Here is a 20,050-nt window from a genome sequence, read left to right as displayed (position 1 = left end):
AAGTAGAATCCTTGCTTTAGATTCCAAAAGTAATGTATTTCATTGTGAAAAAGATAGTTAATCGTAATTTTTATAATAATTTTAACAACGGGAACATACGAATGCCTACAATGAAAAATTTTTTATTTAAATTTATTATGTTATCTCAACAGCTTTAGTATCCATGAACAATATGTATAAAATCTAAATCTAAAAAAATTTCATTTTATGCTGCATTGAATAATCTCCAAAAAATAGGTTGATTGCTCTGTGAATTCATAAATAATCTTTCAAAAAGCACTTTTCTCTGTAACGAAGCCGAAGAAACAATATGAGTCTTCCCAGTACTGTGTCACTGATTGTTTGTCGTTTGATCGAAATATCAAATGCTAGACTTATTATGGAAATATTCAAGCAACATATAACTGACTGCAATACATTTTTGCTGCATTAAAATTTATTAAGTGAAGTATTTTAGAGCAGAACTTAGTATATAGTAGCTTTAATATATCATAATTTTAATGGTTAATATATCATATATGTAGTAATTTTAATGTATCATAAAATTAATTTTAGTTCATATTACTTAATCAGTTACAAACATAAAATTAAATTACTCTTTCTTCATATTTCTGTTTTTATTCTGTATTCCATCATTCTAATATTCATTTGTTTGGGCAATTTTTATATATATTTCCTGATTTAGAATCAGTTTTTTATAATTGTATTTTAGGTTATTAAAGGAAGACATGAACAAGAAAAATTTGGAATGTGCTCTTCAGCATGTAAAAAATGAAAAAAGTAAAAAGATGAACATAAAATATAACTGTTTTTTTCTACTGTGTTTTTTCCCCCCTGATGAAATTTTTAATGCTGTTTTACAGATGATCTTTCACAGTACATTTCTGAAGTTGAAAAGGAATTGAGATTACAGGAAGGCTTAAAGGTACAAGTAATTTCTTTTGTCTCTTTGTGCAACAATGCTGTTTTAGCTCTGAGAATGATCTCTGAAATGTTTTGTATTGTCATAAAGTTTAGATTTTTATTAAAGATCAGTTATGAGGTAAAGTAGTCAACAGGCAGTCAAATCAGAAAGATTATAAATATATCACAAATAAATACTGATAAATTCCATACATGCTCGATGATGATAAAATAAGAATAAATTCCTTGCTATTCATCTCAAATCATGCCCTCAAATTCAGCAACTGCAAATTTGCTTGAAATTTGCTTGCAGGCTTTGAAAATTACCTTTCAGTAAAATAGAGTGCGTTGAACTCTTAGTGAAGAATAAGTCATGACAGTGCCCTTTTTTTTTTTTTTTTTTTTTTTTTTGTGTGTGTGTGTGTGTGTGTGTGTGTGTGTGTGTGTGTGTGTGTGTGTGTGTAGGATGGAGGAATTTAAAAAAAAAAATCCAGAGCTAGTGAAGTACTGACTTTCTGGTACCTTCAGAATTTTGCTAATTTAGCAACATTCAGCCAAAACTTCCTAAATTTATTACTAACTATAGCATTTGTATTATTCTTAAAGTTCATCAGTTTTGTATTGCATTTTTATTGTAAATGCACTTTATGGCAAAAATATTTATTAATAGAACTTTTTATATATAATAAATCAAAATCTATATTTATCAATGAAATTCCTAAACTGTTTACAGAAATATACAAAATATTTATAGAATTTCATACGATTTATATATTTGTGTGCAAATAATTATTTTTTTATTAATTTATTAAAAACATATTTAAGATTATACATGAATTGCTGATTTAAAAAAAAAGGTGGATTTTAAAATGTGACTTATTTTTCATCTGATTTATGAAACAAAAACTTAGGAGATTTAAGTATATAACATAACAGTTGTTTAAAGATTAATACAAACAATATGAGTTCCAAAACCATATAGATTTCTTCTTCAGGGATTATATTTGTACAGAACTGGAGCTAGGAAATTTATTAATAAAAATATCTTCTCGAACTCAAAGAAATTAAGTTTGCTTTTGGTATAAATAGATCTTTGTTTCTCCTTTTCTTAAGCAATAATTTCAAGATTTTTTTTAACGAAAACATTATATCAGCTTTTAAACATATGATCTATTTTTAAGAGCAATAAATGAAACATTTAGGTGTTATTTGAGGGTTGCCACGGTGATAGTATCAATTTCAAATTTTGCATTTCACTTTCTTTTACATAGATTCAAGATATTCAAAAAGTGAATTTTAAGCTCAAACTTTTTTTTTTTTTCCCGTCTCTTATGGTTTTTAGTTGATCATAAATTTATTGACTGAGTTTGAAAATTCTTGCTTTTCTTTACAACAGAAGTAAACTTTATCTGAAATAGGATTAAAAACTATAACTGAAAGCTGAAAAGGAAAGATGAAACATAGTTAATAATAATAATGAACAAAGCAATGTTGTTATTTTTTAGCTTACAATATGATTGTTCAATATGGTATTTTTCCAAAAAAAGAGTATTACTGTACATTTTGAAAAGAATTAATAAGCATTATATTTAATAATTATAATGATTATTAATTATTTAGTAATTCATTATAAGATTATGAACATCCAAATATTTTTTGTGAGCTATATTTTTAGACGATATATATATATATATATATATTTTTCCTAAGGATCCCAGCATTCATTTTTTTGAAGCATTAAGTTCTAAATAAATGTCTTGTTCGAACACGGAATTAATTATTCGCACCAAATCCTTAACTAAAGAAAATACCTTACAAGGGATGATCATTTAAAAAAAAAAAATTAGAATAAATATTTTCATTATTTTAACACTAATAATAATACACAAATAGTAATTTAAGTTTACTATAGTTGAGTGAATAAGACTGCTGGATGTTGGTAGTTTGCCTTGAATTTTTTACTGGCAACCAAACAGGTTAGCTGCTTGATGTTTTTATGATTTTCCTCATGCATAATATGACATTCAGGCTGATTTTATTTAGAAAATTCCCCATGAAGATATTCTCTTAAAACAGATAGCCCATGATTATTTTAACAGATGTAAAAAATAATCTGTGGATATTTTTCGTTTTACTACAACATGAGCAAAGTGATTTTCTCTTTAGAAGGCTTTTATCACAGTGGAAATGAGTTGATTACAATAACATAGTTTCTAGTTGATGTATCAAGTTAGCATATCTCTTTCTATCAAAAACAGCATTTTCAGTAATAATTATATCATGAATTATAACAACATAATTCTCAATATTAATCACAGGCATGTATTTATAAATATAATATGTACAAACATTGTGTCTAATGAATATGATTAATTTTTATATAAAATTTTATGTCATAAAAATTTAGATTAGGATTATTTACAGCAAAATACACAAGAACTGTGTGCCTGAAAAGAGTTGTGCTCATAAAGCACATTTAAAGGAAACAATTCATACTGCATTACACATGGGGGACTGTTTGCCAGGAACTGAACTCATTCAAATTACCAATCTTCAGTGATTTTAACACTGATGGGCCATCCATACTTGAAAGTGTGCTTGTGTATTATAAAAAAAGAGAGAGAAAAAAATTAAGAATAAAAAAGTTTAGAAAAACGTCATACAACACAAAAGAGAAGCAATAACACTTCATATGTTTTATGAATATACAGAAGATTGAAACATGTTTTCAGCTGTGTTCCTTTGTCAGAAAAAAAGATGATAAAGCTGTTTTTTGAAATGTTTCACTAGACAAGAAATACAGAAGCAGTATAGGAATTTCTTTTTTCATCACATCCAACCGAAGAGCTGAGGGAATGACTAAATACAATGGGTGGCTATGATTATTCTGTTTTACATGCAGTTTTGTTGTATATGTAAAAAAAAAGTAAACCTTTGCCCTTTCCAGGATTTGAAGAACAAACTCACAGAGAGTAGAAATAGCTACAGCAAATTTTATTGGTGTCTGACTGATGCTTTTGGAACAATAAGTCTTCCAAGTTACTGAAATTTCCATGCATTCAAATACGATCACATCTCAGAAGTCCTTCAGACAAAACATAATCAAAGCTAGAGTAGCATTCATTTGTTAGAAAAAGTCTTTTGGTGGTGAAATCAGTCAATGTCCACTTCAACGGGTTTGTCAAACAAAGACGAAGCATTCAGTGGCCTCTGTTACCTGCTGACCTAGACAAATTCCACAGAAACTTTCGTTTGAAGAGACGAGTTTTGTACTTCTAAATACTACCAGTCTGACACAAAGATTTTAGTATTTTTCATATATACGAGGGGGAAAAAAACTAATTTGTATTTAATACTAAAGATAAAATTAAAAAGCTCATTTTAATTGTTTCACACCCGCTGAATAGGGAGATAAAATTTGGTTTTCTTTATACATTTTTTTTTTAGAAATTACTTTATGCGTAATATTTTTCAAGAGAATCGCACATAAGTGCATGCATTTTTTAATCAAGTTTGTTTAATATATTTAGTATTTAATAGTATGAGCTCAACAAGCACAGGTTCACACATATAAAATATACAGGGTGTTTCATAGATCATGGGACGAACTTGGAGGGGTGGTGGAGAGTACTAAAACATGCATTTTTTTATAGGAATGTAGGTTCTAAAGTGACGGGTTAAGGCAGGAACGAAAAAAAAAAAAAAAAAAGACACGAGGGAAAAAAAAATGTGTTTATGTACAAAATCAATGCAAAGTGCTTCTTTGTAGCAATACAGTATTCACAGTAAATGCTCAAAATTGCAACTACCAGCAGTATTACATGCTTGGTAATGTCGCAGAAAGGATTTGACGAACATTTTGAAAAGCAACAGGCATTTCGCGCATGCTTGCAGCTGCAATGGATAGTCGGGCAACGAGGTCCTCCAGTGAGTCAACGGGAGTCTCGTAAATGATGCTCTTCAGATGGCCCCATAAAAAAAATCCAAGCTGGATAAATCTAGCAAACGGGGTGGCCATCGAATGGGTCCACCACGGCCAATCCATCGGCCCGGAAATATCCCATCCAAGAAATTGCGGACCGCACGTGGTTATAGGCTGGTGCACCATAATGCTGGAACCACATGCGATCACGAACGACAGCCGGAACATCCTGCAGCAATTCCGATAGCACCTCTTGCAGAAAAATATTATAAAGTAAGCCATTTGTATGTGCAGGTAAGAGGTATGGGCCTATTAGGTAGTCGTTAACAATACCCGCCCACATATTCACAGAGAAGCAGGTTTGGAATGCATGCGATTAGGAGTTGCTGTGTGGATTAGAAGTTGCCCACACATGCATGTTGTGGCTATTGAGAATGACATCCTGTGAGAAAGTTGCCTCGTCCGTGAATAGCATATCTAATGGGAAATCCACCTGCGCCTCACACTGCTGCAAGAACCAATGACAGAAATGAACTCGAAGAGGATAATCTGTCTCTTGCAAGACTTGGATTCTCTGCAAATGGTATGGGTGCAAACCATTTTCATGCAATTCTCTCCAAACGGTGGAATGACTCAGCTGCAGACGTGCAATAGCTCTTGTACTTGTCTGAGGTGATTCATGCACAATGTTCAAGATGGATTCTTCAATGTGAGGTTGTCGTGCACTTCTTCTTCCACTCCTAGTGTCAGAGGTGGCTTCAAATGACCCGTTTTCACACAGAGACCAATGCAACCTCTTGAACATTGTGTGTTTCAGCGTACGCATGTTCGGAAACTGTTCCTGGTACAACCGTAGCGCTGATCTGCCATTCCCATTAGCAGCACCATACATGAGATGCATGTCAGCTTTTTCCCTGTGCGTAAACTTGCCCATCACGCTCAACATCAGAGTTGCAAATGATCCTCTGATGCATCAGATCGTTATTTGTCCGGCTCACTACCGCCCTGTACAGCTGCATTGCCTGCCAATCACAGCTGTAGTTCCTATTACTGCTAGTGTTCCCTTTTTTGAACATTTATTGTGAATACTGTATTGCTGCAAAGAAGCACTTTACGTTGATTTTGTACATAAACACATTTTCCTCTCGTGTTTTTTTTTTTTTTTTCGTTCCTGCCTTAACTCGTCACTTTAGACCCTACATTCCTATACAGAAAAATGCATGTTTTAGTACGCTCCACCACCGCTCCAAGTTTGTCCCATGATCTATGAAACACCCTGTAAATGAATTCTTAAAAATGAAGTAAAATTTGAAAATAATACGATTTAGAAACTATTGTATTGAAAATAATAAAACTTGTTGTTGCCTCATAGTTCCCCCCCAATATAAGCATTTATTTAATTTCATTTTGTTATATGCATTTATTAGTCTTTTTGACAAATTTGGTTAGATTATTTGAATATGGAAAAGCAAATGAGATGCCTAAGGAAAGGGATGTCCCCACAGAGAACTTTTTAAAGCTGACTCATATACATGTTACGCATGGGGAAACTACGAAACCCAACCATGCAGCTAATTTGGTCGTTTGGGTTCAAACATGAGTCAAATTAGCAGAAATCAGCAATCTTAGCCAGGAAGCCATTGGTGGTTTGGCAGATTTCTAAACCTAATAAATGCACTGATGTTTGTGAAAATTGCAACACCATGAAGGAATTGTCGGAAATGAATGAAATTTATTCCGCATATTACTGATAGTGATGCAAATAAACCATCAAATTTACAAGACAAAAGAACAAAATGAATGTTGGAAATCAGTACTTTGTGTATCCGTCACGCTGAGTGATGAGAGCCTATACATGTCAAGGCATTGAATCATTCAGGTTCTGAATGTAATCCTGAAGAATGCCATTCCATATGCCTTCAACATGATACCAAAGTTCAATCTTATTATGTGCCCCACTAGCTCTATGAGCGAGTTGCTGACCGATATGAAATTGCATACATGTTGAATGGGTAAAATATCCAGGGGATAAGCAGGCTAATGGAAGAAGCGAAACCTGTTGCACCCTAAAGAAGGCTTGTGCAGTCTGAGAAATGTGCACAGTCATTATATTGCTTAAATACAGCACCCAGAATGTGTTGAAGAATTGGAAGCACTGGCTCCCCAACTTTTCTTATGTAGCAATCACTGTTGAGATTATCCGCAATCTGCACTCAATGGGATTGACAATTATACCTAATAGTTCCCCACACCATGGTGCCAGGCATTTTTGTCGTACGACACTGGATAACACACTGTGGGAGCAGATGTTCCTCTCTATAACATCTGATGCGTAATCTTCCATCACTGTACTCCAGATTGTAGCAAGATTCATCAGAGAGAACAACTTTTTGCCACAGGGCACAGCATGATCTGTGCTGCCCTGACCCTTGAAGTCGGAAGCTTCTGTGATTCAGTGACAGGGGAATCCTGCATAGAGGAACCCTTGCATGCAATTCATGCTGCAGCAGACAGCGAAGAACCATGGAGCTAGACAACAGAACACCTGTAGCCATGTTCCAATGTTTTACTAACACATGAGAGGATTCTGTATGATCCATCACAGCTATATTTATGAGGTGTCTGACGTTTCTGTGCCGATGGGCTATTGCATGCTCCACTGCCAGGATATCTCCTTGTTTGGTTCTCCTCTACTCATTTCTTCCAAACACACATCACTGTTGTGGCATTACACTATGTGGGGGCTGTGATTGCTCAATACAAAAGTCCACCTTTTTGCATACCGACGATGTGGTCTCATTGAACTCCGTTAGTTGTTGGTACGGCAGTCTCTTCTGTTGTCAAAGCATATTGACCACTAATTAAACAGACAGAGGACGATAAACAGATTGCTTTGTAATTCTAAACATTTGCATGTCTTACCTCACTTAACATTTCTTGCAAATTTGGTTCAATTTGCATAATTCCTTCATGGTGTTGCAATTTTCAAACACATTAGTGTAGTATTTAATAAATGCAATATTAATACAAATCAGACACAGACAAAGTAAAGTGCTTATCTTGGAAACAACTAATAACTCTCGATATAATGCATAATTACACTGATAAACTGATGTATAATAACACTGATAAACTGAAATACTAAACAGAATGTAGATTAATTCTATATATAGAAAATCTTTTAACATATTTTGCTGAGAATGTCTTGGCTGTAAAATCTTTATTGGATATACCCTTATTTTAAATTCATCACATGTCTGATGTTTTAACTTTCACCTCAAAACACAAAGAATCCCACAAATTTCAATAAAATAACTTTGTTTCCTTCCTGAATATTATCTGGATATTTTCAGTTGTAAGACAACATGCACTTAACAGTTTTCTCTAAATAAATATATATAGCAGCAAGGAAATGCACTTTTGACAGCAGTTCATTTTAACAATGCTAAAATGTTTCTGAACATAAGAAATTTGTTTCTCAAGTTAATATTTTGATTAAACAAAATAGAATGACACATTATTAAAAATATTTTATTGACAATTCAGATTCTTAAAACAAAAATGTTATAAAAGACAAAAAAAAAAAAAAAAAAAAAAAAAAAAAAAATTAATGGGAGCCAACTATGTTGCATATACTTTTCAACAAAAAATTATTTGAAGCATGGTTAATGGTTTGGTTTATTTGATTATGGCAAAGTACTTGATGGCCAGGGGCATAGCTAGAGGGGGCATCTGTCCCCGGGCGCAGAATCCAAGGGGCGCCAAACTGATGTCACCACATTTTAGAATTAAATGTTTTCCATCTTTGGCAAGCAGTAGGGGGCGCGAAATCTTCAGTTGTCCCTGGGCGCTGAAAACCCTAGCTTCGACTCTGTTGATGGCTAAACCTAAGGGAAAGGATGCCTTCATGGAGGACCTTTTATAAGGGAAACTGGCTTATATACACATTACACATGAGGAAAACTACTGTGAAAGCGTCCACACAGCCAGTCCTTTGGCTGAGATTAAACTCCAGACTTAACTATCAGTTATTCCTTTATGACGCTTCCGCTCAGCTATTGGTGGGCTGTCCGATAACACAAAAGATCCAAATCTCATACAGTCAAAAGTCGTTAATCCTGACTCTTCGGGACTTCGGCGATTCTGGATTATAGATCTTCAGTTTAAATCTGGTAAGATGGCATGCAGAAATTATAAAATTAAAAATCTGAAACCGTAATTTATGAAATAAAGAGCAACTATGATCTAAAGGGTATCAAAATTTACAAAAAAAGCTTAATATTTATTTGTTTACTTTATTAAACTAATGACGAGGAATTTGATTTAAATCATATCAAAGACGAAGTACATCGAGATGAAATACTACATTTAGTATGGAATTATAAGCCAAATAAAATAAAAACATCTGCCCTGAAGATAAGGATAGTGCTGACAGATCAACTTCCAATTCATTGCGCGCCGCGGCGTTCCCTCCTCCCCCCACGCCGCAGAGCAGCGTGAAATTGATAAACAGATTTTGGAATGGTTAGAATAACAAAAGATATGCCTTTATCCATTTTTTGCAGCAATTCCACTTTTTGTTTAATGGACTTCGAAACATACTTTTGCTTTGTAGATCCTTTACATATTAGTAAATATATATCAGAAATTCTATTTGACATAATTGAAAGTTCAACCTTACTTTTATAAAATTGCTCTAACAGTCTGCAAAAAATAATAATCTAGATACAATTCGAAGATTAAGGTACAACGCAATCTGCAACATTAACTGAATTAGATAATTTTAGCTTAGCTTATACCGTCCGTTATACATTAAACACGCATTCGTAAACGTATTTTGCGCATGCGCACACGCATATTCACAGCCGTAAAGGTCTTACACGCATGCGTCAATGCGATGCATGCGCAGAAAGTTTGTAGCTTTGAGTTCCGGATTATAGATCATTCCAGATTATGGGTGTCCAAATTAACGACTTTTGACTGTATTAGATGAAAAATGGTAGCCTAGTATAATACGAAGTTATTGACATTTCAGAAACATGAAGTAATTTCAATATTGCTTATTTTTTGTTTATTTATTTATTTTTTTTAGCTTATGGCAGAGTACATAGGGACTATCTCTTAATATACTGGTAGTTTGACCTGCATTCAAACCCTCTAAACAGGCTCACTGCATGTAAATTTTCGGGGTTTTAACTATACGTAACTTGATTACAAGATAGCTTCCTTAGAAAGTCTTTCATGAAAGCACATCTCCTATTAGGCAGATCACCTTTCACATTTTTTGTTATAATCTAACATATCAAACCAAACGTAATCAATGCATGTCATCATGAAAGGCCTTTTTTACCGGAATTGGCTCATATTCATGTTAAATGTGGGCAGTAATGTTAAACGTGGGCAATCCATTTGCCAGGATTTAAACCCACTTCAAATCATCAGTACTGAACAATTTACTACTACTTCACTGACTGCCTTTTGTAGTGCTAGTATGTGTATAAAAAATCTTTGCAAAAGTAATCACGAAGTCACAATTATTACGTACAAATGGATTAATTAAGTTCGGAGCTTAAAGGAGCTTTCTTTTATGTTACTGTTATCAGCATTAACATTTGGAGATATATTAATTTATTTTTTGATGAAACTCTTTTAATGTAATTAATTTAAGTCTTTAACTGTTATTTTTTGTGGGCAGAATATCTAACCCTTCCACACACACACTGTTTTTCTTTACTTACACTCCATTTTTAAGAGATTTTATACCAATTGATTTCTTTCCGAAAAAAGTTTCAAGAAGCATGTATTTTTCCCAAAATTTTTAAACTGTGTTATACAGTACAAAGTTCGTAATCCGGACGGCCATTATCCGGAATGATCTATAATACGGACCTCAAAGCCACAAACTTTATTTTTTTTATGCTTTATTCATGCGCATAATGCGTTTAATGTATAACAGATGGTATAAGCTAGGCTGTACTACAGTATAAGCTAGGCTAAAATTATCTTTACTGATTCTAACGTATTTCAGTTAATGTTGCAGATTGCGCTGTTCCTTAGTCTTCTAATTGGATCTGGCTTATTATTTTTTGCAGACTGTTAGAGCAATTTTATAAAAATTAAGCTTGAACTTTCGATTATGTCAAAAAGAGTTTTTAATCCTGGAGCTGCCAAAGGATCTACAAAGAGAAACATGTTTCGATGTCCATCAAACAAAAAGTGGAATTGCTGCAAAAAATGGATAAAGGCATATCCGTCTCAAAATTATGCGAGGAGTACGACATTGGAAAGTCAACTGTGTATAACATGAGCAAAAAGAAAAAGGAACGTTTTGAATTTTTTGTGGATTCCGAAACCCCACTTGCAATGAATAACAGAAAAAGGATGGGTCAGACAGTGTTGCAGCGAGGGCGTGCCATTGATGAATCCAATGCTAATGGCTCAAGCCAAAATATTTCATGAAGAAATAAACTTAAACACTGAGTGCACATATTTTACAGGTTGGTTAACCAAATTTAAAAATCGCCATGATATATGACAATTAAAAATTTCCGGTGAAAAAGCTTTAGCTGATAATGAAGCTGCTTAACAATTTGCAGATGAATTCATTGAACTCATTACTAGTGAACAATTATCTCCAGAACAAATTTACAATGCTGATGAAACTGGACTTTTCTGGCAATATGTACCGTGAAATACCTTGTTAACCTCTACAGAAAAGGCTCCAACTGGTGTCAAAGATTTCAAAGCGAGAATAACAGTTTTAGCATGCGCAAATGCTGCAGGAACGCACAAGTGCAAACTTTTCGTAATTGGAAAACATGCACAAAGAGAAACATTTAAGGAGTAATTTAAAGGAGTAAAGATTTTCCCTGTTATATATCGTACAAATAAACGAGCATGGATGACACAAGCATTGATTAATGATTGCTTTGAAAATCATTTTATACGCGAGGCTCGACGACATTTGAATTCGGTTTGTTTACCTGATGACTTAAAAATAGTCCTGATTGTTGACAACTGTTCGCCGCATTCTTCACTTAAAGTTTTAGTCAAAGATAATGTATCCATATTATTCTTCCCTCCAAATTGTATGTCTATCATTCAGCCTATGAATATCGGAATAGTGCACATGCTGAAATGCAAATATAAATTAGCATTTTAAAAATCTTATGTTAAATTTCATGAACAATAGCAAGACTATTCAAGACTTTTTGAAATTTTTTAGCATAAAATCTGTTGTGTGGAGCAAGATCGTTGGAGGATGTGTCTCCAAGATATGTTAAAAAATCCTTGGCATAATTTATGGCCAGCTACCATATTTTATGGTGAGGATTATTATTATTTATGGTGAGGATTATTATTATTATTATCCAGTTATTGGATTTTGTAAAGAAATGTGGAGAAGCGGTAATAAATAAAGATGATATAACAGAAGTTTTTCATTGCTACAACAATGCCCCAGTCATCAGTCAATTAATGGATGGTGAAATCTGTAGTATGGTTTCTAGAAAATACCGCTTCCGATAGTGAAGAAAGTGACACAGAGGTTACTGAAAATGAAAGAATTTCGATTGACAAGTTAGTCGGTATTCTCGGCACAGCAATTACAGGACTTAAACAGTGGAACTTTGTAACTGAACAAAAAATTATGTCTGTTTATAGAATTAAAAAGTAAGTATTAGCACAAGAAGCAACTTAACTTACATTGAAAGAAATGTTTAATAAAGTAAACAAATAAATATTAAGCTTTTTTTTTTTTTTTTTTTTTTTTTTTGTAAACTTTGATACCCTTCAAATCATAATTGCTCTTTATTTCATAAATTACGGTTTCATATTTTTAATTGTATAATTTCTGCATGCCATCTTACCAGATTTAAATTGATGATCTATAATCCAGAATCACCAAAGTCCCGACGAGTCCGGATTATGGACTTTGTACTGTATTTGAAATCTTAACCCGCGAGCGTGCGCAATGGTTCCAATGGACCTGCATGATTAAAGAAATGTTTCTAAAAATGTCTCTATTTTTCCCAGGTGGTTGTGGTTCAATGTAGTCTCCTCCAAGGTTATCGTCTTTATGTTTCAGAAGTTTTTTGCCGAAAATTTGATTCGAAGTTTGGTTTTGACAGTATAGGGTCTTTCAGATCCAGCGTGCCTATTTACATTCTGTAACGTAGTTCATTTGTGGTAACACAGAAAGTTTCAAATATATCACGTAATTTATCCTATAAGAAAGAAATGTTAAGTTTGCAAAAGTTATTAGATGTATGAACTGTTGAAGACTTCATTGAAGAAACTGATAGTGAAAGTTATAAGGAATTTTTTAGTTATAAGGAATTTCATGATACTGATTCAGAAATCAAGATGCAGTCTGAAAATGAAAATGAGAGTGACATTTATTGCTTGATTGGAAAAGCCCCCCCCCCCCAAAAAAAAGAAAAATTTCAAAAGAAAAGCCTAAAGCTGATGTTAGAACTCCTACTCATAATATTATTACTAATCTTGGGAATTTTTACTAAGCGAACAAATGTTGCTGAAAGTCGTCAGGCATATAAATATTTATATTGCATCTATTTCTGACAGCTTTCAAAGAGAGAGAGATGCTCGTCACACAACTTTAATTGAAATTCTTGCTTTTAAATGTCTTTTTATATTTTTGTGACATTAGTCATCTCATATAAATGTGCAGGATCAAACATATTAAGATGTTTGTGTTTTGATGTCATAGGAACAAGAAAGAATCAGATAAACTTGCACCTATAAGAGAGTTTTTTGAATAGTTTGTGAATAGCTGCCAGAAATATTACACTGTCGGTCAGCTCATAACAATTGATGAAAAACTTGAAGCTTTCCAAGGAAGATGTTTTTTCAGGCAGTATATTCCTAATAAACCTGAATAATAATATAATGAATTCCTAATAAATTCTTTATTAATATAATACGTTTTTCTATTCCTTTAAATAGTTTTATTTCATAAAAAATATAGAAATTAAAATTTTAATTTTCATAATTTGCATATTTTTAAAGTTTGATCATAATATTTTGGCATAAATGTAACAATTTTTTCTTCAAAAAACACGAGCGGGGTCTTTTGGATCCAGGGCGTGCACTCGTGTAACTGAAAAGAGTGTGCGTGCTCTCGGGTTAATAATAGAATTCTTAAAACAAAAACTTTATATGTAAGTTCACATTTATAGCAAACACAGAGTCTCATATAGAAATGTAAAACTCAGGCATGCTGAAACAGCAGTTTTAACATTTCAAAATGCAACAAAGGATATACCATTAGAATAACGTGCACTTGAAATACGAGGGCAAACTTGTAAGCTGGTTGCAACATTTTTGTACTATAACAACTAGTGATTCTATTTGGCTTTCATTAGTATAAAGCACCACAAGGCAAACTGTTGTAAATCAATTTATCTAAATTCACAAGCTTACAGTTTCCAGAAAGATAGTACACATTTGTTGTCTGGCAATGATACTTGCAGGACTCTTTAGTAAAGTGCTCTTTTCAACCAGACTTCACACCTTATTAAGAGCTTTGTGTCAACTGACAGCTACCACCAGAAACGTAGGGAAAAGATCAAAACGTGTCATCTGAATATGTCTTAAGCATTTTTGGCTTTGCGTATACACTTCTTAAACACTTTTTGAGAGATTTTAAATTCGTGTTAACATGTTTAAAGCATATTTAAAGGAAACTCTGGAAACATTTTAATTGTTAAAGGGTTAATTGTTTTAAATTTTTTCTTTTATTTCATGTTTAAGAAGCTCAGTCTCCCCTTTAGAACTTCAAAATTGATTTAAAATCGATGTTAAAAATGTCTAATTCACTTTTATTGAAATGTGTAAATTGTTGTGTTAATGGCTGCAGTTAAAAAGATAGATATTATGACACCTGATGTCATATTTTAGATTATGATAATGCTACGAAAAGCCAAATATTGTGTACACCATTTGTTATACAGACTGTATTTTTGATAAAACTGATTAACAAAGATAAATGTATTTTATGAAACTTTTTTAGCTGTCAAGGTACAACTGTTCAAAGTTTTTGACTGTATATATTGTCATATCAGCAACCATTTTTTAATTAGTGTTCACTTGATCGAGTTTTATAACTCTAGTTGAAAGCATATAGAGTTGTGTCCTTTTTTTTAACTAAAAGTACTTTTAAACTATGTCTTTATATAATTGTATGTTTTCGTACTGACAGCAAAATTTGAAAAAGAAATCCATGTATATTAAGTGATATTAGTTGGATTAGATCTGTTCTTTAGTGCATTAGGAGTTTGCATTAATGTGAATTTTTATATGTTGTGACAGAAATTTCATTGTGCGAATTTATTATGTTGTATTGTTGAAATGTTAAGTGATATAAAAATTTATTTTATTAGAGTGAAATTGAACAATTGAAAGAAACTATCAATATGTTAACAGAAGAGAAAAAATATCTTAATTCAGCCCTGGAAGATACTAAAAAAGAACTTTTGCAAAATCAGTAAACCTATTTTTTCACTTTTTGCTCTTTATTACATCAATTGTCAGTATAAGTAATATCAGCTTTCACAGAAATAATAGAAAAATAAATTTATGTATATTAAATATGTATTTGTAAAATAACGGAAAATATGTCTTGCAGTTTCTTTAAATGTTTCAGTATATGCATTCGGAGATGGTGAGCATTTGGAGGTGAATATCTGCTAAAAATCCAAATGTTTATCAGAATCCACAACAGCGATCTAACTATTGAAACATTTAATGCACCTTAAGTTTGTAGGCATATTTTTTACAATGTTCACAAAGATGCAAAATAATGCGCATATAATTCGATTATGCTGCATTTTGAAATCAAAGCTTAGAGTCAGTTTTAAGTCACAGTTATGATAGCTGAAGGAAAACAAGCATTTGCGATAGCAATTTTCAAAGCTTTATTAATGAAATACTATATGTTGAATAAAATTTCTGTATGCTTTTAAATGAATAATTTTCACGTCTTGGCTTAATTTCTTTCAGTACAATTATCTAAAGTATAAAATCCTGTTATATGAAATAATTCTAATTTATTGCCAATTTGATATTACTTTGCGATTGATGAAGTGATAAAAGTAATTGGTGACCATATACCACATTAGAATAGTTAAAGTTAGTTTAAATAACAAATCTATTTATTGAAATTAAATGTATCATTTCTTAACTTTTTGATAAGTTTTGAAAAGCACATTGGAACATTTTCAGACATATATTATTTGGAATGTTAAATATACCTAAACATATTAAATTTCAATTTATTAAGAGAAATTTACCACAGTTTGTGAGGAGACTATCTGATTTGCATCCACAGTTATTCAACTATATTGATAATTTATTTTTCAGGTCTGAAAAAGAATATTTGTCTAAACTTCATTCAGAAAAAGAAGAAAAACTTTACAAAATATCACAGGAGTATGAAATAATGGTTAGGATAGAATTTGTTTCTTTTAACTTTTTTTATATCTAATTTATTCTCATGTCATAAGTATATTCTGTTTATAAAATGACAATTTAACTATACACACACACACGTACATATATGTACATAGTAAGACTCTGCTGAAAGCAGGAAATACATTTCAATAAGTTCCAGCTTATAAAACAGCATTAAATGATATATTCTTATTATATATATATATATATAATGGGAATAAGTGAAACAGAACAGAAAATTTATGTTTTTTTACTTCCTTGTATGAAGTAAAGGAAATATTGTAACTGCAAAAAATTTTGGGTATTTTATTTCAACGAAAATACCCATTTCAACTGCTCTCAAAGCCATTTGAACCATGTTTTTGCATAACATTTGTGCATATGGATAGACTAAAGGACTCTTTTTTGCCAAGAAAGATTGTAAAATGGATTCAAAAGAGAATTTTTCCTGACATCTGTACGTATGTATCTCGCATAACGCAAGAATGAGTAGTTGTAGAACGTTTAAATTTTGTATATGAGACTGCTTTAATATGTAGTTGTGCACCTCCTTTTTTGTTGCAATTGTCTGCAAAAATCTTGTGTATGTATATATATATATTCCCCTCCTCTCTCTGTTACCTGGCTCGGTGAGCTTAGTTTTTTACTTCCTTGTCCGAAGTAAAAAGGAAGTATTGTAATAGCTAAAAATTTCGGGTATCATATTTCAACGAAAATCTCCATTTTGTACACTATCAAATGCAATTTAACAATGCTTTTTCATGACATCCATACGTAAGAACAGAATATTCCCCCAAAACAACATAAAACTAATTTTAAATTAATTCTGAAGAGATTTTTTTTTCATGGTGTCTCTTCATATGTACGTATGTATCTCGCGTAACTCAGAAATTAGTAGCCTCAGAATGTTGAAATTTTGTATATATGACTGCTATAACATGTAGATGTGCACCTCCCATTTTAGTTGCAATTGACCACACCAAAAGTATATGTATATATATATCCACTTTGTTACTCGACTTAGTGAGCTCAGTTTCTTTATTCTTATATGTCTGTAAAATTGTGCATCTCTTGCTTTAAAAATGGTTGAACTATGTTGTTCTTATCTTTCAGTTAAGTTTTTTATGCCTTTACTTAACCTGCATGCAATAATTGTGAAATTATCAACAATTTAAAAGTTTTTTAAGTGCCGCTAAGCCTAATTTTTGTTTATGATAGCATCCGTATTTGTTTACCTTTGAAACTTAGCTGAATAATGGATTTGTTGCCAATCTAGAGAAACTAAGCTTTGCAACAACAAAGTAATATCTTCTTTTATGATTGTGAATTAAGTTCTTCTTAATTCATTCTGGAATTATCATTTAAGCTATTAGCTTGTTTTGTGTAGAAACTGTATTTTAAATTGTAAAAATTGTTTTAACTGTACTTGGTGCTTTATGTTTTTCTATATCTTCCAATTTTTAATGAAAGTACTTTGAGTTTTTATGTATTTTTGCTTTGCCGCGAAGTGAGAACTGAATTAATTAGTAGCGCATATGCATTAGGTAAGCAGTGCTGAATCGTCCATGAAAAACTTTTTTTTTTTTTTTTTAATTAATCCAAAGGGGCTTTGTCCCTGAAAGACTGTTGTTTTTGGTTTGCCATTTTGCATCGGAACCCTAGAAACGGCGTATGATATTTCAAACTGTTGCCACCAAATACTATAGCTCTGTATTATATTTGAAGAAATTAAATAATGAAGAATCTGCATAAATGTATGTATGTTTCTCATATTGTGATAAAACAACGGTACCTAGAGCCATCAAATTTTGAATGACGTAATCCTCCTATGAATATGGGCATGTGGAAGACCAAATTTGATATTTGGAATTTGTTTTATTATCGATTTCATATTTTGTAAAACTTTAACGAATTTTTGATTAACAAACTCAAGGATTTCAAAGCAAGCAATCTCAACGTCGTACACAGAAAAAACATTTTTATCTCCAGCGCGTGAGACTGTGTATCGGAAATTCTAAACATATGCCCAATTAAAAATTATTTTGCAATATTGTTGTTGAACTGAATTTTATGGTTTAAATGCAAAGAACATGATATTTAATAAATAAAGGTAACATATCAGAAATGTTAAAAAATGCCAGTATGGTAATGTTAAAAAAAACCGCCCCTTTGGATGTAATTTAAAATCTGAAACCTTTCAAATTATTATTATTACTATTATTATTATTGTTTAATTTCTTTTATACATCGTTTTAGATTTATTATAGTATTTAAAAATAATATGTGGTAATTCTATAGATGATATAATATTTTTGCACTCTGAGTTATAAAATGAATAGGATGTAATGCTGTTAATTGAACCTAGCGCCAAAGTGTCCTATGGTAAATAAATATAGTGAACTTTAAAGAGAGCATTTATTCCATTGTGGTTTATTCGCTATCGACGAAGTAGATTTAATTCAAAATTCGTTAACAGTTAATACAATATGTTTAAATGAAATGCAGGAAAATTGCATATAATTTAATATTCTGTACGAGGAAGGCGTGGTATACATATCAGTTTTTATTTTTTATTCTTATATGTTATTGAATTGTGCATTTTTTTGCTTTAAAAGTGATTGAATTATGTAGTTTATATGTTCTGGTTCAGGTTTTTTATGCAATCTGCATGCAATTGTTGTAGAACTATCAACAATTTAAAACTTTAAGTGGCGAGTTAAGTTTAACGAAACACCATTTGTTTACATTTGAAACTCGGTAAAATAGAATAGTGAATTAAGTCTGATTCTGCACCTTAAATGCCTTTTTGTTGAGTGGGACAAAAATTAAACTTTAATTTATTGCAGCAAAAAATCTTCCTTCTTGCTTGCTGTCTGAATTTTTGCATAGAAACTCTAATTTTAATTATATAATTTATAACTGTATTTAGTGTTTTATGTTTTTCTGTATTTTAAAACTTTTAATGATGAGATTTTATGTATTTTTGCTTTGCCACAAAGAGAGAACTGAATTAATTGAAATATATCTCTAATGAAATTCGAGGAAATAAGTTTAAACGAAATGCAGCAAAAAATGTCTATAATTTAATAGACCATACAAGGAAGTCATGTGATGTCTACATCAGATTTTTTTTTATTATTATTATATTACATTTTATAGTTAATTATTTTTATTATATTAAATAGAAATTCATTTACTGTTAATATCAATTTTTATTCATGAAAACCTTCATGAAAATTTAAAAAAAGTCATAGTTTGATTTTGTGATGAAGAAGGTGCTTCCTCATTTTATATATATATATATATAGAGAGAGAGAGAGATTGTGTGTGCATGGAGAAATCATCTAATGTCATTTTTGCATTTTTCGTTTAGCAAGTATTAGTTGTGAGTAGTAATATATTGCACCCATGACACATTGTCTTGCTTTTGAACTTCTATCAAAATTTAGATCATTTTTTGTAAAATTATTGCATTTATCGAAATAAGCTTTAAAATTTTATATTACTCCTTGATCCAATGTCAATCCAGATTGAAAGTCATTTTCCAGTTTCTTCATTCGTATTTCTTCTGGAATGGGTCAATTCATATTGCGGAAGTTGTAGTTGCTGATGATAAATTCTTTTTTCTTTAATTTTTAGAATGATGTATATTGTTGAAGTAGACAAATTTAATGCAGTATCTCTATCAGACTGATGTTCTCTTGCATCTAATTGTCTGAGCACCTGCATTTTAGTTTCCAGCGAAATGCTTTTTCT

General features: G+C 31.6%; 1 protein-coding gene across 11 annotated transcripts in view; it reads left to right on the top strand.

Moving 5' to 3' along the window:
* LOC118191969 (uncharacterized) overlaps positions 1–20,050 on the top strand; it is a 205,433-nt gene that overhangs the window by 81,460 nt on the left and 103,923 nt on the right. For all 11 annotated transcript variants that reach the window (XR_015040438.1, XM_085814032.1, XM_085814029.1 and 8 more), the window contains 4 exons: positions 713–780; positions 864–925; positions 15,226–15,329; positions 16,205–16,286. Coding sequence is in view for 10 of the 11 variants with exons in the window: in XM_085814032.1 (XP_085670158.1) it covers positions 713–780; positions 864–925; positions 15,226–15,329; positions 16,205–16,286 (316 nt within the window). In the remaining variant the exon portion in view is untranslated. The remainder of the gene's footprint in view (positions 1–712; positions 781–863; positions 926–15,225; positions 15,330–16,204; positions 16,287–20,050) is intronic.

Source organism: Stegodyphus dumicola, chromosome 3 (genome assembly GCF_044657685.1).
Source record: "Stegodyphus dumicola isolate Sdum_Otavi_A_Nest chromosome 3, ASM4465768v1".
Lineage (NCBI taxonomy): Eukaryota > Metazoa > Arthropoda > Arachnida > Araneae > Eresidae > Stegodyphus > Stegodyphus dumicola.
The sequence above is the reverse complement of the archived record's forward strand: the minus strand, read 5'-3'. Positions and strand labels throughout refer to the sequence as shown.